At 41.4% G+C, this 23,590-nt stretch overlaps 2 protein-coding genes across 2 annotated transcripts in view; both read left to right on the top strand.

Moving 5' to 3' along the window:
- LOC119964231 overlaps positions 1-23,590 on the top strand; it is a 901,051-nt gene that overhangs the window by 48,022 nt on the left and 829,439 nt on the right.
- Positions 1-23,590, top strand: part of LOC119964892 (ral guanine nucleotide dissociation stimulator-like 1) — a 56,819-nt gene that overhangs the window by 1,864 nt on the left and 31,365 nt on the right. Inside the window, 7 exon segments of the mRNA XM_038794978.1 lie at positions 3,429-3,500; positions 4,035-4,112; positions 8,851-9,044; positions 11,063-11,193; positions 13,878-14,093; positions 17,071-17,174; positions 18,173-18,257. Of these exon segments, the coding sequence (XP_038650906.1) occupies positions 3,429-3,500; positions 4,035-4,112; positions 8,851-9,044; positions 11,063-11,193; positions 13,878-14,093; positions 17,071-17,174; positions 18,173-18,257 (880 nt within the window).

The following is a 23,590-nucleotide window of genomic DNA, read 5'->3' as shown; positions in this document are numbered from 1 at the left end:
ACAAGTAGGCTTCAAATGAAGTTACTGTAAAAAGTCCCTAGTGCCTAAAAGGTGCCACATTCCGGCGCCTGTCGGGGAGGCTGGTACGGGAATTGAACCGTGCTGCTGGCCTGCCTTAGTCTGCTTTAAAAGCCAGTTCTTTAGCCCTGTGCTAAACCAGCCCCTTATTATGACCATTGTCCCCTAAATGTTCCTCCACTGACACTTGATCCACTTTCATTCCCAAGAACCAGATCCAGCAATGTTTCTTTCCTTGTTGGGCCAGAAACACACTGATGTAAAGGATTCTTCTGAAATATTCGCCCTCTTTGCTCTTTATGCTAATACTACCGCAGTCCATACTAGGATAATCAAAGTCCCCCATTGTAATTATTCTATAGTTTTGTAACCCTCTATAATTTTCTTGCAGATTTCTTCCTACATCTTTTCCCTCCAGATGGTGTCCTATAGAATACACCCAGTAATGTGAATGGTACCTCTATTGATGTTTTAGTTCTAAGTATATTGGCTCTGTCCTTGTCCCTCGAGCATATCCTTTCTCTCCAGCACTGTAATTCATTAATCAGTATTGTTAACCACCTGCTTTCTTTCCTGAACACCTTGTAGTCAGGTATGTTTACAAGTACACTCTGCACAAACTTAATTTGGACCCGATTTTGTTCCCTCCTGACCCTACCTAATACCATACCATTTAGTGCTATTGGTCTCTCCTAGTCCCCTGTTTGCCACATTGTTTCCTGGTTTTCACATCACTGCTAAGTTATCACATTAAGAAGTCTTACAACATCAGGTCAAAGTGCAACAGATTTGTTTTGAATCACTAGCTGACAAAGCACTGCTCCTTCCCCGGGCAAACCACTGAGTAAGAAGCAGTGCTCCAAAGCTAGTGATTCGAAACAAACCTGTTGCACTTGAAATTGATGTTGTAAGACTTCTTACTGTGCTCACCCCAGTCCAACGCCGGCATCTCCACATCAAAGTTATCCCACAGCATTAGCATATATCGTAACAAGAATGTCAGTTTTGGCTCTGTTCAGTTGCATCAAATGTACCCTGTATCATCCCTTTGCCTTCAGAACCAATCCCAGAATCTGAAGCCCTCCCTCTTGCACTATTTTCCCAGTCATGCCTTCATATGTTTTACTCTTTTTCTCACTACCTCATGGTCCCGAGAGTAATCCAGAGATTACTGCTTCAAGGTCTCGCAAGTTACTTTGCTTGCTCCATAAACACAGCCTGCAGAAGTTCATCCTGATCCTACCGTGGTGTGGCACACTAGCACAGTGGTTAGCACAGTTGTGTTTTATTTCCAAACAATTTGATTATGACCAAGTTCTTTTTGAAAGTACTTACCATGTGCTTTATAATCAATTGTAGTTATGGAAATTTTGACGGACCAAACTGTGAGGAAGATGGGAATGTAAGATCACCAGAAACGAGAGCACTAATCAGCAAGTGCATTTAATCTGATGTGTGACTAAATTCTGCTTCATTTGGGACACAAGATTGTGAACTGCTGGAGTCCTGGCAGTTCCTGTATGATAAGTTATGTAGATAACCTCCATGTGGAGACATCCCATAGCAGGGCAGCAAACACCATTTCAGACCATAGCAATTCCATTAAGAAACTGTTGGTCTGCCACTCTAACAATTGTTATCATAGAATTATTATGGTGCCTTGGCTCATTTGAGTGTGCATTAGTTCTCCAAAGAGCATTATGACTTAGTGCCATTCCCATGCCTTTTCCTCTGCACATTATTCCTATTCAAGTACTCTTCCAATGCCCTCTTGAGCAGTGCATAAGCGATGATGTGGAATTACACTGCCCAACATGTATCATGAGATGCTGACTACATTGAAGCTCTAGATCGAATGCTGTGTTGGAAATTGTCTGCGGTTGTTTTGAATTGGGAGTAGTTTGTTAAGAGCTTGAGTTTTTAGTCGAGAGAATTGAACTTGAAGCCTTGCACATTGTCTCTATTCATTTTTTTTCTTTCTCAGTCCTAATATAAAAGGTTATAATAGTGTAACGGGCAGAGAGGGAGAAGAGTTTCTGAAGAGGGGAATTTTAAAGTATTTTTTCAGTCTAATGAGGGAGAATGCTGCTTTTTGGGGGAATGAGGTGTGTCGAGTAGATCTAGAGTCAGTTGCTGAATATTTAGGAAGCAGTGACCATATTAACTGTGGGGAAAAATACAAGAAGCAGTCCAGAGTCAGAATACTTAATTGGAGAAAGGGCAATTTCAATTGGGTGAGAACATATTTGAACCAAAGTTTGTCAGGCAAAACTAATGAAACAATGGCCTGCCTATAAAGAGGCGATGGTTCAGGTGTGGTCTTGGTGCATTCCCACAAGCTGGAATAAGGTAGGACAAATGAAGCTAGTGCTCTCCCTGCACGACAAAAGCATTGAAGAGTAAGATGGAACAGAAAGTGGACAGGTGTGATGACGTTGGGATGATGCGAGTGAGAAGCTAAATGTGGAAAATTCTGAGACGGTGCTAAAGGATGAGCAGAAGCTGACAACAAACGTAAAACATACTCGAGTCTTTTTATAGGCATATGAATGGTAAAAGGGTTGTAAAAGAAGTGGGGCTGATTAGGAATAAAAATGGTGGAGCCATGCATGGAGGCAGAGGGCATGGATGTTAAATGAGCAGTTTGCATCAATCGTGACCAAGGAAGATAACTGTCCAAGTGATAGAGGGAGGTAGTTAAGCACTAGATAGACTATAGTTTGATACAGTAAGAAGTCTTACAACACCAGGTTAAAGTCCAACAGGTTTGTTACAACCACTAGCTTTCGGAGCACTGCTCCTTCCTCAGGTGAATGAGGAAGCTAGTGATCCGAAAGCTAGTGTTTGTAACAAAGCTGTTGGACTTTAACCTGGTGTTGTAAGACTTCTTACTGTGCTCACCCCAGTCCAACGCCGGCATCTCCACATTATAATTTGACAGACAAGGTATTAGAAAGGCTGACTGTATTTAACATTGGTAAGTCATGAGGACCAGATCAGAGACCTCCGAGGATACAAATGATGGTGGAAGTTGCAAAGTCACTTCCACAGTAGTCCAATCCTTTGGATACCAGGGGACTGGAGAATTGTAGCATTTACAACCTTGTTAAAAAAAGGGTGAAGATAAGCCCAGTCAGTTTTACCCTGGTGGTGGGAAAGCTTTTAAAAATTATGTTCTGGGCTAAAAGTAACAGTCATTTGAAAGAACGTGGATTCATGTTTAATAATTAAGATATCATCACCATCTAGTATAATTGTACATCTTGTGTCTGACTAATTTAACTAAACCAGCTGATCAAGGTTTGAAACACTGAATCTTCAGTTTACAAGGATTTTCTTTTTAATAGATTTAGTTGAGAAAGAAAGCATTTTTTCAAGTGACTTAATTTTGTGTTTTATAACAATTGCAGCTACAAAAACTGGCCAAACTGGGATGAGGATGAAATTTTAAGTTCACCAGGAATAAGTGAAATAATCAGGAAGTAAGTTACATCTGATGTGTGATGAAATTCTGCTTCATCGGGAATACAGTGTGAAAGGGAATTACTGGCGATTCCTAGACAATGGTGTAGGATTTCCTCATGAAGATGTTCCATTGCAATGCAATAGACACCATTCCAGACAATAGCAATCACGTTTTAAAAAACTGCCTGCTGTACTATTTGCGTTATTCCGAGTGATTGGAGAATATCAGTGCAAAATGTATTTATTGAACAGCCGGCAATTTTTCATCATTTGAGGTCTTTAGTTGTTTGCCACAGATTAGCATTTCTGGACTACGCAGCAAGGATAAAAGATTGAAGGAATGGGTTGCCCTCTGCATTCACCTCTTCTTTGTATGAGTGTGTGCGTGTGTGTGTTGCTCTCCCTGATGTATATATGGGTAAATTTCTTGTGAAATTTGAAGAGACAAAATCACAATCTAGAACAGCCATACATCTGGAGTGCGACCCGTTTAGCAGAATGAGTTGATCCAAGTCCCGAAGATTTATTTTGTGCTTTGTGACCAATTGCAGATACAGAAACTACAACGCTCCAAGATGTGAGAAAAGTAGCTATTTGAAATCTCCAGAAATGAATGCAGTGATCAAAAAGTAAGTTTGATCTGTATGTGTGACCAAATGCCTCATTCGGAATACAACAAGGGAATGAACTATCTTGGGAGCCTTGCTATGTCGGAACTTCTCATGTAGACATCCCATAACAGTGCAGTGAACACCATTCCAGACTATAGCAATCACAGTCGAGCAACTGCTCAACTGCCTCTCTAATGTATAGTGTACCTACTGATTAGAGAGGTTTTTTTTTAAATCACCACAAAACATCTGAAACTTATCAGTTGAATTGCTTGACCTACAATATCAAGGTTTTAAATTGTTTACCTCCAATCAATATTTCTGGACCTTACAACAAGGATATAATATTGAAGTTGGTTTCCCTCTTTTTTTCACCCCAGCATCAGTACAAATGTCCTTCAAACTTCCTGTCAATGTTGGGAGTGGAAAGTTATCACCCATCTGGTGTAGTCATTCATCTGAACTTGTATCCTGACCTCTCACTCTAGTATGTTTTGCATTGTCTTGTATTCTAACTTGTCAAGCTGGTTCTGGGATTCATTTCATAAAGTGCTCTTCCCAAGTGGCTATTCATATTTAAATCATGATAGTTGAGTGCTGTCGAGGATATTTGACTGTGGGCAGCATCATGCTCAATGCAGTGAAATTCATTGGAGATTACTGGGAGTCCGAGGTAAATGTTTGACACATAGTTTGCTGAGGACATTGTATGGCAATGGTCTTGTTAACTGAGTGAGACCTGGGATTAAACCCAAGGTCATTTTGGCCTGTGCAGCTCTTCATTAAACTCTGAGCTATGAAATGGGAAAGAATGAAAAGGCATAAAAACAGATGTGTTGGACTTAGGACTTTTTGAGCTTTGCGGTTTGCTTTAAGTGACTGAGCAGTGTGTCGTTTTCTCTTTCTTGTTTGTGGTTTGCTCACTTTTTTTGTTTTTACTTTTTCAAACTGAGATTTTGCCTATTGTAGCTTTGGTTAGCGAGAGGGTGACCTGGAGGGCCATGGAGCAAAGAGGCCTACTTGTGAAGAAATTGAAAGGCATATTTGTGTCCTATCATAATAAAGAAAAATGATTGGTTTGGAAGAAAGGCAGTTTCCAGGGAATGTTTTCTCTGAGCAAGTAAACCCAACTGGATTGCACTGATGTCAAAAAAAAAGGTTAACCACCAACAACAGTCTCGGAACATGCATGAAAAATGCATCACCTGAGATGACATTCTGGTCACTACAACCTGTCAATTAGTGTTGTGATGCATTGTTCACTACTCTGCACTCTACCCCACCCAGAAGCCTATAATCTCTTGGACCAGGTTTTAATAACCTGAGCCAATTGTGGGTTTGGTTTGGTTTGGTTGTGATGGGGTGCGGTGGGGATAAATCCTCCTCAACCAATTTTTGATTGTGGAAACTAGGACAGAAGACCACATTTGTTCTTAATACATGCTACAAGGTTCCTATTTATTGTACCAGGCAAAATATATATGCAGTAATGAAACCAAAAAGGGTCAAAATGCAGCTGTTTCCGTAATGATGAAAGCTTAATTCACAATAAAATAATATGCTAGGTTGGCCACATTATTTGGAAAGTTAATCTCTATTTCAACTTTTTTCTTGGGTCGAGGCAGAGGTAGGAAACTTTTTTTTTTTTTTGTCGCAGTACCATGGTTTTCAACCTGTCAGCATTGTGGTTAGTTAGCAATTGTCAAGAGCCACTTGTATTTAAATAACATCTTTAATGTGGTGAAACATCCCAAAATGCTTCATAGGGGCATCATCGAACCAAGTTTCACACTGAACAACACAGTGTGATATTTGGGGAAGATGGCCAAAAGTATGGTAAAACATATGTGTGAAGGAGAAGTGCGCAGCAGAGGGCTTTATGGTGGAGCTAACACTGATAGAGCAATTACATTCAGATATTAAAGATGGACAGAACTGGAGGAAAGTAAGCAAAGTGAACAGGTTTAAAGTGATTTGCAAAAGAAGCAAATGTGATATGAGATCACACACAAGTGGTTTGAATCTGGAATGTGCTGCCTGAAAGTGTGATGGAGGCAGGTTCAATTGAGACATTCAAGAAGGCATTAGTAATTATTTCTAATCAAATAATGGGCAGGATTGCAGGGGGGTGGCACTAAGTCATGATGCTCTTTTGAGAGAGCTGGAGTGGACACTGCCTCCTGTGCCGTAACTTTATAGAACCTTAGTTAGGCCACACTTGGAGTATAGTGTTCAGTTCTGGTCGCCACACTACCAGAAGGATGTGGAGCCTTTAGAGAGAGGGTGCAGAAGAGATTTACCAGGATGTTGCATGGTATCGAGAGCATTAGCTATAAGGAGAGGTTTAATAAACTCGGTTTGTTCTAACTGGAATGACGGAGGTTGAGGGGTGACCTGATAGAGGTCTACAAAATTATGAGGGGCATAGACAGAGTGGCTAGTCAGAGGCTTTTTCCCAGGGTAGAGGGGTCAATTACTAGGGGGCATAGGTTTAAGGGGCAAGGTTTAGAGAAGATGTACGAGGCAAGTCTTTTTTTTACACAGAGCGTAGTGGGTGCCTGGAACTCGCTGCCGGAGAAGGTGGTGGAAGCAGGGACAATAGTGACGTTTAAGGGACATCTTGACAAATACATGAATAGGATGGGAATAGAGGGATATGAACCCTGGCAGTGCAGAAGATTTTAGTTTAGATGGGCAGCATGGTCGGCACACGCTTGGAGTTCCGAAGGGTCTGTTCCTGTGCTGTACTTTTATTTTTTCTTCTTTGTTCTTTGTAACAATTCTGTAATGCTGTGATTCTGTGTAATTACTCTGAACTCTGAATTTATCTCGGGTTACAATTTTCCAGTGTTACCATGTCCTTTTGTCCTTTGCCACCAGAGTCTGAGTACTTTCAATGTTAATTTTCGGAAGAGACAGTTTCAGGATCTAAAAGGGATGCTGATGAATAATTTAAAATAATGTAATAGATTAGAGGTTTCCGATGACTTAGTGGCGACACACTCACTTATTAATTATGTGTTGGGAACAGAGGTTTTATTCCAGTGGGACCACACATTAGTGCTTCAGGCCAAATTTTCTCGTCAGCAGGTACTGATTAAATTCTATCATATTGTGAGTCAGCAGAGTACCCTCTAGCTCAGTAACTTATTCCCAACTGGGCATTTTGTTGATGGAGTAAAATCTTGTGGTTGTGATCTTTTAAATTCATTTTACTTTATACTTTTGAGGGTTAAGCCTACATAATATGATCTAAGCATGACCAAAATAGTTAAGGAAGCTCCTTGATGCAACAAATGACCCCCGACGTCTTCCTCTAGGCTTGATTCAATATATTGTGTTTCAATATAGAGTCACTGTTCCCTTAAGCAAAGGTAACTACCTGAAAACAAATTTAACACTACGTGACCTTGCCACCTCTATCTCTGCTGATTTTCTTGAAGACTGATGTTTCTGTTCTTCCAGTAAGTACTGCCCTCTTGCTGTGCACCATGTATTGCCTTTGCCATTGACAGCTGTGCCTTCAGCCGTTTTGACTCTAAACTCGATTCCCACTTTAAGCCCCTCCCCTCTTTAAAGTAGTCCTAAAAACCTTCATCCTTGACCAAGCTTCAGGTATTGCAGCTGACTTCACTGATATGCAATCCACCTGATATTTCAAAGAATTCCAATATATCGTACATTGGCCACCGAAACATGCAAATTGATTGAGCACCCTTAAAAACAGGTGCAAAAGAGCAGTTATCCCTGGATTAAATCTCTGCCAAATGAGCTGAATGCTGCCAAACTGGAATGCAGATGAAGTAAAGATTACTGCATGTAACACTGCCCCATTTTAGTCTCTCTCTGTTTTGTTTGATTCAACCTCCTGTGAAATATAATGGGATCTTCTATTGTTAGAAGTTATGATTCTGTGTTGCAAGGGCTTTGCGACACAACAGATGTCATGTCATAAAGAATGTGCAGAACAAGAGCAGGTTAAGTTGCCTATAAAAATAATGTCCTATGGTTGCCAGTACTAACCGCCAGCTGAAAATAAATGAGTGGCAAGCTGAACATACTGGAGCATCACATTAGATACCTTCAATCGGACCTTTTACTGTGTTCTACCTTTGGGGTGTCCAATCCTTAACAATGTGTCCCTCAGTCGAGCAACGATTGAATCTTTATACTTGCATTTTAAAAATAATTTGCTTTTGTCCTGTCTGACTTGGAATGCTGAGGGTATGTAAAAGATTTTTTTGAACTTGCTTCTGACTTGCTGCCAGATAAGGCAAAATCGAAACTCCAAGAGCTCTTGTATGTGTAGCTTCAGATAGATGTGTGCAAAATAATTTTGTGTGAGACCAGAGGCTCATAGGTGCACCTCCCAAAGAAGACAATTTCGGAACACCACCGCCTGCAAGTTCCTGTGGTCACACAACTTCATGACCTGGACACGTACCTTCATTCCTGCAGCATCACTGGGTTAAAATTCATCAGATAGCTGCCTGATGGAAGTACCATGGAAGTACCATTGGCAGGCATGCAGCAGCATTTGGGGGCAGCTCACCGCCACATGATCCAGGCTAACTCGGGATATGCAAAAAAAGTACTGGCTTTGCTAGTGTTGCCCATACTCCAGGAATACATTAAAAATAAACTTTATACATTGCAAAATTCTAAGTTACAGATTACGAAATCTAAGTTTATTTCTGCTTTTTGTTTGCTTATTCTGATGGACAGTTACTAATTCTTACTTTGTAACTATTTCCAGTGCTATGGCCTCAATTCTACGAACTTGGCTGGACCAGTGCTCTGAAGACTTCCGTCAAGTTCCACATTATGCATGCCTCCGGAAGGTGCTTAGATACTTGAATCAGATGATGCCAGGGTCAGACCCTGAGCAACGAGCCCAGAACCTTCTTGATCAGCTTCAGAAGGAAGAATTAGGAGAACAGGAACTAGAGAGTAAGATTAATTTTTGTGTTGCAAGGAAAAAGCTGTTTTGAAGAAGCAAGTGGGATGGGGTGGGGTTTTATGCCCCATGGGGCTGCAGCAGAAAATAGGGTGAACCATTCGAAGGTCCATTGACTTCAGTGGGAGTAGAAAATCCTACCCGGGGGGGAGCTGTTGGATCATGGTTGTAAATGCAATTCCTGAAGCTTATTTTAACTTCATCTTTGAAACGTTATTATATGCCATGCCCGTGGAATAACTTCAGAACACTGGAAACCCAATCCCTCGACACCCCATTTCCCCCCACCCCCTCCAAAAGTGTCAGCCTCTGCTTCCTCAAATGGAGACCCAGCCACCACCATTTGATGCTTGATTGATCTCATTCTCACTTTGAACCTCAGCGTCATTCAATTTCTCCAAACAGTCCGCAGATGGGTCCCAACTCCGCCTGCCTTTTAAGGGTTAAGTGGAACATTCATTTTTCCAGTCCTACTTTGGGGGCCCCTCTCTCATTTCGCACTAATGTATTGGTTCCAACTCCTGCTCTCGCCATAGCTTGGAAACTTCTTTGACCTAATTTCCAAATTCCACCCTTTGCTCACCTTCACTGGGTCCACCCCTGACTCTTCTCTTCTCTTGATTTCTCACTCTCCATTTCTGGAGATAGACACTACAAATTACAACTAACTGACAGCTTATATTCTCACTGCTTTCTGTAAGGGCTCCCATTCCATTCTCTCTGTTTCTTTGTCTCTGTCACATCTGTTCTCATGCAAACTTCCACATCAGTGTTTCTGACAACGTGGTTGCTGGGCCCTCCACTGTGCCCGTCCACTTCTCACACTTCCACTCACTTTCCAGAACATTGATAGGGTTGCCTTGTCCAACCCTTCCACCCTCTTGTGTTAAACAGAGCATCCTCATTTTCACCACTCAAACATGCCACCACCAAACACATCTTCCCCTGTCCTCTTTCTGCATTCCACAGGGACACCCCCTCTGCATCACCCTTGTCCACTCCTCAGTCACTATGAACACCCCATCCCTTCCATGCAGCACTTGCCCTTTCACCTCCTTGCTTCTCATCATCCAATGCCCCAGATGTTTCTACCAGGTGAAGCAGATTTGTGTTTACTTTGAATTTAGTCTACTGCGTTTGCTGTTCACTAGACTAGACTAAACTACTTGGCAAATATCCTCTGTTCAGTCCACAAACATGACCCTGAGCACCCTGTCAATTGTCATTGAAGTTCTCTACCTTTCGTCTTGAGGAACAGAACCTGATCTTTCCCTTGGCACTATACAAATGAGTTCAACAATTTGGATCATAACCAAAAGATAAAATGCTGGAAAATCTCAGCAGGTCTGGCAGCATCTGTAGGGAGAGAAAAGAGCCAGCGTTTCAAGTCCAGATGACCCTTTGTCAAAGCTTTTCCCCTTCAGTCTCAAGTTTTGTAAGCCTAAATCTGTCCAAGTAATGGACAGGCTTTCCCAGAACTTGTCAGTGCTTCTGGAAAGGATCCATGAAATATTTACCTCCTTCTCTAACCACATCTCCACTCCTTGCAATCCTAATTTAAGAGTTTATGATTACAGAATACACTAAAGCAAATTCTACTCGTGCATCTTTCACTTAAGGTTGCATTATGATGATATTTTGCCAAGCAGCATTTATTATGACTTTCTGGACAATTTCCTCCAACTGTTGCTGGCAATAGTATTTTTGTTACATTCTGGGACTTAAAAAACTGTTAGTGAATTGGAAGATTTGCTCAGGCACAGATTTAGCTCCACATCTATCTTGTCTGCATCACTTATTTTCTTGCTACTCCAGCGCTCCTATTCAAAGGCTTTGACTGCAACATCATACAAGACTAATTTCAATGAATCTAGATTTTAAAAATACAGCTATAAGAAAATTGTAAATCAGTACCAGATTTCTAATCGTGCAGGTTTGAAAAGTGCTTTCTCTTTTAGTTGAGTGCCATGAACTTTGGGCATAAAATAAATGTCTCTTTTCAATTGCACAGATAGTAACCACGGAAAGATCACTTTCCAACTGGGAGAGGAAGGGGATGTAAAGATAGAGGGAGACGAAAAACAGGACATCCTCTCCTTCCCGTCGGACATCGTTGCAGAGCAGCTGACGTACATGGATGCTGTGAGTAAACACTAATTTGGGGCTATTCTGTCGGCACCAGCTGCCCAGTTACTCTTGAGTTTGATGTTTTAGTCTGTAGTCAGCATCCCAATCTCTCTCCACACCATTAGTGCTGCTAGTGTCCTGTCAGTCACTATAACTGAATTCATTTCACAATGCAGTGTTCTAAGACACCAAAACATGTTGTTTAACCGGTGACTTAGTATTAAGATTGGAATCTATCAGTGAAGACGTCAATGGCCGCTGTAGTTTTTCTGAATATGAACATCATGTGAAATAAGTAGCCTTGGGGGTGGCTGAAAATCCCTTATAATATCATCCTAGTGTTCGGCTTCTGCGCAATGTGTAAGTCGCATTCCAGGATAAAAGCTGCAATATTCACAGCTGACATAAAAATGATGACCAATATGAGCAGGCAGTGCAAATTTTTTTTTAGTTTCTAGATGAAGCCCGATTGAAGTTCACGTGGAAAAAGCTTGGCAAACTTTTCATTGTCATGATAGAACATGTCAAGTGCAACTAGCCCGCTTGAGTGGGATATAATTATGATTAGATTGACTTGACAGATGCCAGTGGAGAGTACATTCAGACAAGCAGATTAAGTTAAAATTGTCACCCATGGTTGTCTCAAAATAATTTTTTTTTTTTAGAAATCTGTGTAATTAAACACCTACTTTATGAAGAACACCTTGCATTTTTGGAATATTGAGAGGGCATCTTTTAAAATAAATTATTCTATAAATTTCTTCTTTTAGCCCAGATGAGCTATCCTCTTCTCCAAACATTACTGGATCTGGCTCACAAAATATCCGTGCTGCTTTAGCACCCTGAACTCACTCCCCTAGCTCATCTCAATACTGCCCCTCAGCAATATGATCTACAGGCATTGGGGTTAGCTTCTACAGGTACATTGATGCCTAGCTCTACCCCTTTGCCACTTCTGTTGATCTTTGCCTTGTCATTGTGTTGTTAGACTGGTAGTTAATTTGCTTGTGCACGAGCCATAAATTTCCTGCCATTGAACATGGGGAAGATTGAAGGCATAGTCAGTCTTCAGCAGGCACCAGAAACTGCATGCCCTCCTAATCACTGGCTCTGGCAAAACCAAACTATCTATGATACATGTAAGCGTAATTTTCAACCCCATCACAAAAATAATTACTTCAACCTGTTAGATTCCCAGTTGATATAACTGAACGGGCAATCCCAGAATGGGACCATGGCTCAAAAGACTACAACGTTAACTTTTTATTAAAACGTCGAGAACGGAGTCATGTGACTGCTAATTAGTTTCAACAACCAGAAAAAAATAATTTAATAAACACAAAAAAATTGGGTTACAATACAATACTCCTTAATTAGGATTGATGATGATTACAAAGTGCATCTTAAGTTACAATGGTCTCATTAACACACAGTCCCATTTAAGCATACAAGATGACTGGTCAAATACACAATCCGCTCTGAACCCAAGTTAGTGTCTGTGGATTTTTCCTCCGAATCTTCCCCCAGATGATTCTTATTCCATGAGCCACCTGTCTCACTGAACTCCGTCTTTCATATGAGTGATTTCAAATTTCCGGCATGGTAGCAAAGTGTTGCTTCACAGCTCCAGGGTCCCAAGTTCAATTCCCGGCCTTGGGTCGCTGTCTGCATGTTCTCCCCGTGTGTGTGTGGGTTTCCTTCGGGTGCTCCGGCTTCCTCCCACAGCCCAAAGATGTGCAGGTTAGGTGGATTGGCCAGGCTAAATTTCCCTTATCATCCAAAAAGGTTAGGTGGGGTTAGTAGATTACGGGTATGGGGTGGAGCTGTGGACTTAAGTGCAGTGCTCTTTCCAAGGGCCGGTGCAGATCAGATGGGCTGAATGGCCTCCTTTTTTGCACTGTACATTCTATGAAATTCCACTTTCAACAAGTCACACTTTTTCAAATCTTCTTTTAAATTAAATTATATTTTCCCTCTGTTGCTTCCATCAAGGGCTTTGCTTTCATGTTTTACCCCTCTCCCTCCAAGTTTCCTTTGTCTTAAATGCTTTTACACAAATTCTGAGGTGCAACCACCAATTTCCACAATTATTTCAAATAATATCTCCCAAACTGTAGTGCTTTCTCACAATCCTTAGCACCAGCCTTAAAACCTGTATCTTCGCCTAGGATTTTGGTGAGCCATCCTAATAGTGCATTTTGTTTCTGACTTTTTTTCTGGTTTATTTTCTGAACTTGAATACTGTCCCAATTGGATTAAATAGCTCCCTCGCGCCTTATTTTTGACCTTCTATTCGGACAGTGATTATTTGAGTTTGATCTTTTCTAACAAATTTATGAAGGATACAGCCTTTATTTGCATTCAATTTTATAAAATATTTTTAGTTAGTGTTACCAACCATTTTAATTGGTGCATATGAGGCTTTTATTTATGAGGCTCTTGTAAAGTCAATTTTGTCAAATGGATTGGCCACCCATCATGCACCGCATCCAACATTAGCAGGCAGCTTGAAGGGACATTACATGTTTCACGCCACTACCCAAGACTAATATCTACTCCGGTATCTGTGAGAATTATCCACCGGTGACTGACAAACATTCTACTTAAGTATTAGGGAAGTGGGCAGGAGGGTTTGTTTGTATTTTTTAGAGTTCAAGTGGTCCATTGTGCTATTCGTGATTATTTTTATTTTTGATCAGCAACTGTTCAAAAAGGTGGTTCCCCATCATTGCCTGGGATTCATCTGGTCCCAACGGGACAAGAAGGAAAACAAGCATCTGGTATCTACAATACGGGCCACTATTGCCCAATTCAATCTCGTCACAAGGTGTGTCATCAGCACCATATTAAAGGATTTCCTGATGAAACCACTGCAGAGGGCAAAAATTATTGAGAAGTGGATTGACATTGCTCAGGTACAACATTAATTATTAATTTTTGTCTATGCGAAAAGCTAAATTCCACATGCATGTGGAAAAATAAAGCATGCAAGCTGGTCCGGTTAAGTGTTAACAAGTTCAAGCACAGAAAATCTCTCAGATTGTAGGTGAGCGAGAACCCGAATGAGGTAGGTTTCTGAAGCAGAAGAGTAGACTTCTGTAGAATGGCGAATCACTGCATTCATAGTTTCCATAGTGCTGAGAGCCTGCAAACGTAAATCAGTAAAATTTGTTATTGTGAAGAACAAGCATCTAGTATGTAAAATTTGTCTCCCTTGGCTGCAAATAACAGAGTAAGCTGAATAAGTAGCCCCTTAATTGGCGGTGCCTATCACAGAAGCTGTTTTGCCAGATGTTGTGAATTGGAGATCCTGTAGTCATGTCGCAATCAGGTGCCACTTAATTATACAAAAAATGTGATGGCCATGTATTTATTTTCTAACTGACATGCTTCAATTAATGTCTTGCATTTTAAAAATTTTTTAAAGCCGCTGTTGTTTGAGCCCTGGGCCAAGGCTTCTGCCCAGTCTTAAAATCTGGCTTTATTATCTATTGAGTTCCTTGGGATAAATAAAGCTGCAGTTAGTCTGAAGAAGAAGAGGTTAGGGTTATGTAGCTAACAGTCCATGCCTCCACTAATGCTTGCATTTGAACACTTAAGAGTAAAAACTAATTGTATGAAACTCTTTTGGGTTAATTGCACTTCAAAAATGAAGTTGGATATTGTATGTTGTAGTTTGTCCAGCGCTGGTGTTACAATAGGGCAATGCTAAGAAATTGGATCCAGCAATGGGATCGAAGATGTAGTGGGCAATTTAGGGATTAACATACTGAGAGTAAAACTGCTAGCACTGAGTAAGAGGTATACGCACACAACTGGCCTCAGTTACATTGTTCCATTCAGACTTAAATTTGTTAATAAGCAGGATATTCCTGCTCAGCCAGGGTGACTTGCTCAAGATAACTAGTCCTCCAGGACACTCTGATCTGACCAGCTATTAGCCCATTACAGAACCCGATGGCCTCTTGTCCATAAATTGTATTCGTAGCACAACCCTGTTCTTTAGTGTAAATAGGAGTAGGCAATCAAAAACACAACAGCAATGATTAATTCAAGACTGGACACCCTGGGACTGAGCCATTGTTTGAGGGGCTGGGCGGAGCTCCGAGAAAAGAATCCTGTTTGAACCGGTAATGGTAGAAGGATTTGGAAACCCACCGAGAGAGGTCATGAAAAACTGCCACAGATACCGGCTTTCGAAAAGGGGCCTAAAGGAGCTACTTGAAAAAACGGAATATATTCTATAAATCCAAGCATCTGCTTGCCTAAGTGGGGCTGAGAGCTGTATGTTTATTTAACGTGGTGTTTAAGGGAAAGCTGATGTTGGGGTTAAAAGATGCATGTAAGCTATTCTTGTTGGGTTTGAAGCTAATACAAATATAATATTGTTTTTCTTTTGTTTGTTTTTAAAAATAGCCAAGCCCTTATTACCCCTGGAGCAAATCAATCTTTTTGCACAGTCTTATAAAACATTTTTAAAATGTTACAGTCTTGGTCCAGTATCATAGCCACTGTTGGGATATGACCAGGCATCCGTACCACTGGCTGTAATTAATTAATGACATTTTATTCCTACTTCCTGTCTAAATTCTTTCTGGTGGATGATCCAATGCAGGTGTGACTTCCCTCTGACATCTTGCCAAATTTACTATTCTGCATTTTACTGAGTGCTGAATGTCAGCATACTGAACAGCAGCAATGGAGGGGGGGGGGGGGGGGGGGGTTTATAAATAAATCCGGGGTAGGGCCTTGTTTAGCTCACGAATGGAGGCAGGCGGGGCCTAAAATTATTGGTGCCGGTTTAGCGTTCTGTTTTCTTGGTCATCTTGGGGCAGGTGGGTTTGCGGCTCGGCGGTTCCCACATCAGTTACGCTCATTAAAGCCTTGCTAATTGCACTGACAGGAGGTGGAATGGGATTTTCCACTTGGTCTCCAGTTTCACAGCAATTCACCTGGCTTCAGGCTATATCCGAATGCCAGAGCTCCAGGTAGACTGACAGGTCCTCCCTGCCTAACTGGGTGCCGGCACAACCAAAGGCCACCTTGCAGAGAGACGCCCATCTTACTGGTGGCCTTGGCTGCTTTATCTATAGTATTAATTTAGATTTTTTTTAAGGTGATGAGATGGTGTTTCTGTGTTGAAACGCCCTCTGTTACTTAGCCTTTGCAACAGCCAGCTGTCCCCCTCGAGCTGAAAGCTGATTTCCACTCTAGGTTCCAAGAGCCTGCCTGCCAATTTGGACTGGGATCCGGTCTCCTGGCGAGTCAAGGGAATGCCTCCATAAAAGCCCCAAATCAGTGTTTTTCCAGTCCGTCCATCCCCTCGCCTTCCCAACCCCGGGGTGGGGGGGGGGGGGATTTGGAACCTGCCAACTGATCCTGTTTGTTGCCCTCTAGAATGAGAATTTAAAAAAAAAAAAATTTAGAGTGCCTAATTCATTTTTTCCAATTTAGCGTGGCCAATTGACCTAGCCTGCACATCTTTGGATTGTGGGGGCGAAACCCACACAAACACAGGGAGAATGTGCAAATTCCACACGGACAGTGACCCAGAGCTGGAATTGAACCTGGGACCTCAGCGCCATGAGGCAGCAGGGCTAACCCACTGCACCACCATGCTGCCCGAGAGTGAGAATTATGACTGATTTACTTCTCCTACTTCCTTCATAGGGAGGGCCAAGGGTATGGAGGGCACTGCTGCTGCTATCCGAGCTGAGATTAACTGAGTTGGTATAAAAAAGGAGCTAATAAAAACAGTGCTCAATTTTCTGATTGGGCACAGGCTATTCCTCCCCCACCCACACACATGTCCTGGCTGTGTCTTTTGAACTGTTCTATCGAAAAAGTAGAAACCATTGATACTTACACAGAACTCCCCCGATTTTCTAACAGGAATGTAGGATCTTGAAGAATTTTTCGTCTCTCTGTGCAATTGTATCTGCAATGCAGTCAATCTCAATATTCAAGTTGAAGAAGTCTTGAGCATCTGTATCAAAGTAAGTCCCTTTTCCAAGGTAGCTATTTAATATTTTTATGTAATGTGGTAATGAGTTGCAGATTCTAGGTGCGTTGACAGGACTACTAGGGGCACAATTGGTGCACTCCTAACAATTGGCAAATTGTCAGAATCGGTCTTTCTTTTGGCTAGAGACTGAGGAGTTGCTGAGGTAATTTTCTTAAAATAAAATTCTAACCGGAATAGACGGTAGATGCATTGAAGATGTTCCCAATGGTGGGTATGTGCAGAACCAGGGGTTGCAGTCTGAGGATTCTGGATAAATCATGTCGGACAGAGATGAGGAGATATTTCTTTACCCAATGAGAGGTGAACCTGTGGAATTCATTACCACGGGAAGTAGTTGCTGCTAAATCACTGAATATATTCAAGATATAGCACTTGGGGCAAATGGGGTCCAAGGTTATGAGGAGAAAGCAGGATTAGGCTATTGAGTTGGATGATTAGCCATGATCGTGATAAATGGCGGACCAGGCTCGAAGGGCCAAAAAGCCTCCTCTCTATGTATCTATGTATGCTGTTCAGCAACTTACACTTTAAATGATTGTGGTCCAACACCAATGTGTTGTTCGATGTAATTTGCCACAAACTTCTCCCCCCCTGTGGATATGCTGTGCCAAGTAATGTAAGATAATGGCTTGTACAGGATGTTGGGAGTACAGAAAAGACACTTCTTTTATTCCCTGAGGAAGTGTGCTAACCTTTGAGAGCACGCACCTATAGTTTTATCTCTGTGCCACCGCCAATTTGACCATGTTTAAATTTTTGGATTTCTTGGACGTTTCTCTTGGCTGCTATGATATTTGCCAAAGGGTTGCTAATGCCACTCGCTAACATTCCATTCTGTGAAGCTCCCAAAATACTTCACCACCCTCCATTTGTCTTCGCTTCTTGCTTGTCAATGTCAGAGTCGTAGGCAGCCATTGGTTAATCTGCCTCTATTTCCTCATAAGTAATTTGTCTCATTCTCTTGACTAGGGACAGCATGTCAATGTTTCAAGAGCTTTCAGATATATTCTCCAATGAAAATAACTATGTGACAAGTAGAGAGCTGCTAATGAGGGTAAGATGTTGCACATGGCCCAATGTATCTATATTCATGGGGTGTTCAATGTTTTAAAATAATATCTATAATGTGATAAGCTGGTAGCTGACTGCATGTGAATGCTATCAATCAATAAAGCAATAGGGAAAAATGTGTACCGTTTACTAGGTGGTTCGGCTTGGCTTAAGTATTCAAAGCCTGTGTCAAACTCTACATATAATGAAGGTGGATGTTATAATTAACTTTTTAATAAACATTCTTCTAATGTGGATATGCTGCCAAGGATGCAACCCGAGTTAGTGAATCTATCCTAGACATTTGAACTCTTTAATAAAGTGGGACGTATGCCAATGATTTTTGCTTTGTGCATTGGGAGGTCCATGTAATTAAAACCCAAGGTGGAACACTTACAGATTTAATTGGTTCCCATAAGTGTTTTTGTTAAATGATCACCTGTTTTCTTTCCTTGTTTGTTCTCTACAGTAAGGATTAGTTGTTGCATGAGAACTGGGGAATATTTATAATCTAATTGCTTTGTTTGTTGAATATTTCCGACTGTAACTCTCTAATTTCATATAGTTTGTAGCAAAATAGAAACACATTACAGCACCTGGAATCTTTCAAGTGCTATACCGTCTTTTTTGTGAGAACCTTATACTCCAGGAATACTATCATGTTCTGTAGACTGGCTGAAGTTATGATGAACTACAGAACATGTAGTTCAAAATGTTATTATCACAAACTGTGATAAGATAACTAGGATAAATTAACTAACAAACAACTAACACGAAACAACTCTTGTGGAACTACTGCAAATACATCTATCTCCCAGCACGACCAACTTCCAGATCACATGGTGACATCATGGGTTTACAATGTCACCTAGTGGTTGAAGGTCATGCATAACATTATGTACAAACTTACATTATGCATATTATCACATACTGAAATGTTATGTTATAGAAATTTGCCGTGGTTAAGGGGGCCACTCAGTCTATTTTGTCCATATCGGCTGATTAGTCATCAGCCTAATCCCACTCTCCAGCTTTTGGTCTGTTAATTTTGTAGGTTATGTCACTTCCAAGTGTACATCCAAATACTTGTGTTTTTCCATAAATTTAGAGTACCCAATTCATTTTTTTCCAATTAAGGGGCAATTTAGCATGGTCAATCCACCTCGCCTGCACACCTTTGGGTTGTGGGGGCGAAACCCAGGCAAACACAGGGAGACTGTGCCAAATACTTGTTAAATAGTATGAAGGTTTCAGTCACGTAAGTCACTACCAGTGAGTTCCTGACCTCTGCCACTCTTGTTAACAACCATAACAATATTCTCCCAACTCTCAACATACTGGTTACCCTTATGGTTCTTAGTAGATCCTACTCATTCTTTAGTTATGCTCCATTCTTTATGTATTTGGAAATAATCCTTTGGTTTCTTTTATTTTACTTGCCACTATCTTGAGGCCCTCTCTTTGCTTTCCTAATTTTTTTATTTCACCTCTGCACCTTTTCGAATCCTAGGTTTTCCACAGCACTGAGCCTTGGGTATCTGTCATAGGCTTCCCCTTTTTCTTCTTTCATCATCTCCATTAAGCCCCTTGATATCTAGAGGCTCTAGATTTGCTAGTTCCACCTTTCTGTCTTATGGGAACATACATGCTCAAATCCTTAATATCTCTTCGTTGAATGCCTCCCACTAAGAGCGAAGACCAGTTGAATAACAACTCCTCTGATCTGTTAGGCAAAAATATTGTATAGATTGTTGATGGTTCTACCAGAATAGTTTGAAAGCTCTGGAAGACAGTCTAGTATACCAAAGTCATGATTTCCACACAAAAAAACCCAAATCTGACTAGAAATACACGTTCATCATGTTTAGGATTGGGCTTGCAACACCTAACCTTTGGTATCTGAGAAGATGCAAAATGCATTCAATCAAATTGAACGGTTTGCCTGTTTTAGAGTATGTGTGTGTGTTTGTTATGATTTTGCAATGCCCTGCTGTGATTATGGGAAAAAAAAGTTGACGTAACTATTTTTTGACTTGCTAGGTTTGGCAACAATTCAGTACATCTGAATTGTATTTTGCCTTTTTATAAAAAAGAACATGATTCACCTTGAGCACAAGTTTATCAGACTTCTAGGAATTGCAAAAACAACATTACTTTCATGCTATTATTCTTCTCTTTCCCTCTTCCCTGCCATCATTGCCAATAACAATGTCTGTTTTTAGTGCTTGGCTCCATGAGGAGCATTTTTTCCCCTCCTTCAGGCACCACCTTTTCAAACATGTCTCCATTGATTTGGATTAGTGTACAATAAGATGGGAGGAAGCAAATGTATGCAGATATTGCAACAATCGGTACTTAATTGCAGTGTCAATGCAAGTCTATCTGTGACACTAATAAATATTATTCTTATTATTAATGACGCTTGCTCGTGTTTGAAGAAAGTTATGTTCTCATAAAGCATTTATCCATCTCTGGGGGATTGTACCTCAATTTGTATAAGGTTTTATCTTGAAATGCTTCCTCAGTTTTTGATTAAGTTGACTGGCCTAGCAAAAGGCTTTCAAGAGGCCTGTTTCCACTTCTCCTACAATAGAATTTTCCTACATATTTTAAATAAAATTATTGGGCTGAATGGTCAGCACAGCAGTCAAAACAATTAGGTAAAGTTCCAAATTTCATAGAACTTTAATGATTGCAGCAAGTTTCAGTGTGTCTTGTGCTGTATTTGGAAATATTAATGCAAGTAAGGCACTCCACAATGCCCTGTACATATAATAGAACATCTGGCATGTTTACCATCACTCAGTGCTGAGTGCTGACTTGTTTTAGCTGGAGTTTGGTAAAACAGGGAATCTGAAGGGCATGTAAGGCTAATTTAATTTAGCGTCAAGTTTGTTCTTAGGGCAGCACGGTGGTGCAGAGGGTTAGCCCTGCTGCCTCACAGCTCCGAGGTCCCAGGTTCGATCCTGGCTCTGGGTCACTGTCTGTGTGGAGTTTGCACATTCTCCCCGTGTTTGCGTGGGTTTCGCCCACACAACCCAAAGATGTGCAGGATAGGTGGATTGGCCATGCTAAATTGCCCCTTAACTGGAAAAAATTAATTGGGTACTCTAAATTTATTTTTTTTAAAGTTTGTTCTTTAATTTGGCAGGGAAGGGGTGGGCGTTGACATAGTGGTATTGTCGCTGGGCTAGTAATCCAGTAATGATCTGGGGACCCAGGTTCAAATTTAAACTAAAAGACAAATCTGGAATTAAAAGTCCAATGGTGACCTTGAAACGATTATTGTACAAACCCATCTGGTTCACTAATATCCTTTTGGGGAAGGAAATCTGCCATCCTTACCTGGTCTGGGACAATATTTGGACAACAGTACTGAAGACGTGCTCCAGAACTTGCCACACCTTAGCCGAGCTATTACAGTACAGCTACAACAATGGCATCTACCCAGAAATGTGGAAAATTGCCCAAGTGTGTCCTGTACACAAGAAAAAGGACCAATCCAACTCAGCCAATTGCCGTCGCCCTATCCGTCTACACTCCGTCAGAAAAATAATGGAAGAAACCAAGTGGCACTTAGCAATAACCGTTTGGGATGCTCAGTTTGGGTTCCACCAAGGTTATTCAGCTCTTGACCTCGTTAGAGCCTTGGTTTAAACTTGGGACAAAAGAGCTGAATGCCAGAGGCGAGGTGAGAGTGACTGCCCTTGACATCAAGGCAGCATTTGACGGAGTATAGCATCGAGGAGCGCTATGAGTAGATGGGAATACAAAGGGAAACTCTCTGCTGGTTGGAGTCATACCAGACACAAAGAAAGATAGTTGTGGTGGTTGGAGTTCAATCATGTTGGCTCCAGGACATCACTGTAGGAGTTCCTTCACTTGTCGCTGGGTCAAAATCCTGGAATTCCCTCCCAAACAGCACGGTGAGTGTACCTACACCTCCTCCGGGACTGCAGCGATTTACGACCTTCTGAGGGATAATTTGGGATGGGCAATAAATGCTAGCCTAACTAACCAGCGACACCCACATCCTGTAAATTAATTTTTTTTAAGTTGCTCTTTTGGCTGGGTGAAGTTTAGTTGCAGCGTTAAAACAGGAGTTTACAGGCTCTCAGCTGAAGCTAGTTAGACAACTGGTATAATCCTGTTTCAAAAACTTTGAATTAGGTACCATAAAAGGGGGGCTTGCTGTCTTGTTGCATCAGAGTGCACCGAGTGCTGTCTTGTTGCATCAAGAGTGCAGCTAGAGTTTGGTGAAAGAGGGAGGAACAGTGATGGCGAGGCCTGCGATGGACACCTGTTCAGGTAGTAAGCTGAATTTGAAAAAGAATCCAGGAGTAACGGCACAGGAAACCAGTAAGTTCATATTGGTAAGTAACTGCTAATTTGAATTAACCTATTCGAAATTGCTTTCAGATTAAAGGTAAAAAGGAGAAATATTTTACAGATTACAAAAGCTGAAAACCAGTTGGAAACTAAAAATAAATTTAAATGTGAATTAAATAAAATAGACAAGCAGGGGTAGGTGATGTGTTGTACCTACATGATGTGGAAGCTGGTGGGCCTCATTGTGGTTCCTAATGAACACATCTGTAACAAGTGTTGGTTGCTCAAGGAAATTCGGTTCCGAGTTGATGAGCTGGAGGCTGAGCTTCGGATGTTGCAACACATCAGGGAGGGGGACAGTTTACCTGGATGCTGTTTCAGGAGGCAGTCACACCCCTTTGATTCAACCACTGGTCAGGGACGGAGTGAGATAGGTTGAGGGATCCAAGAGTTAGGGTTGCAGGAGCCTCAGCCCTTGTCCTTATCCAAGAGATTTGAGATTCTTGCTCCCTGTGGGGACTGTAGGGAGGATCAGCAACCTGACCACAGCACTGGTACAGGGAGCCATCCAACTCGGGAGGGGAGAACAGAAATGTAGTCAGAATTGGGAATAGTATAGTTGGGGGCATAGACACTGTTCTCTGTGAACAGGTTCAAAAGTCCGGAAGGTTGTGTTGCCTACCTGGCGCCAGGGTTCGGGATATCTCATCCACTTCCAACTGTGGTGGTCTACATCGGTGCCAACATAGGTAGAAGACATAGGTAAAACAAGGATAGATGTTTTGCTGAGGGAATATGAGCCGCTAGTGGCTAAATTAAAAAGCATATCCAAAAATAATCATCAATATGGTAAAAGTGCTTTACAAATTATGTGGATTGAAGGTAGACCTCCCCAGGTCCTGACGAAACATCCTAGGGTCTAAAAGGGTGGTGACAGAGGTAGTGGATCCATTGGTTATAATATTCCAAACTTCCTTGGATGGGGGAAAGATTCCAGTGGATTGGAAA

This window comes from Scyliorhinus canicula, chromosome 4, assembly GCF_902713615.1.
Source record: "Scyliorhinus canicula chromosome 4, sScyCan1.1, whole genome shotgun sequence".
Lineage (NCBI taxonomy): Eukaryota > Metazoa > Chordata > Chondrichthyes > Carcharhiniformes > Scyliorhinidae > Scyliorhinus > Scyliorhinus canicula.
The sequence above is the reverse complement of the archived record's forward strand: the minus strand, read 5'-3'. Positions and strand labels throughout refer to the sequence as shown.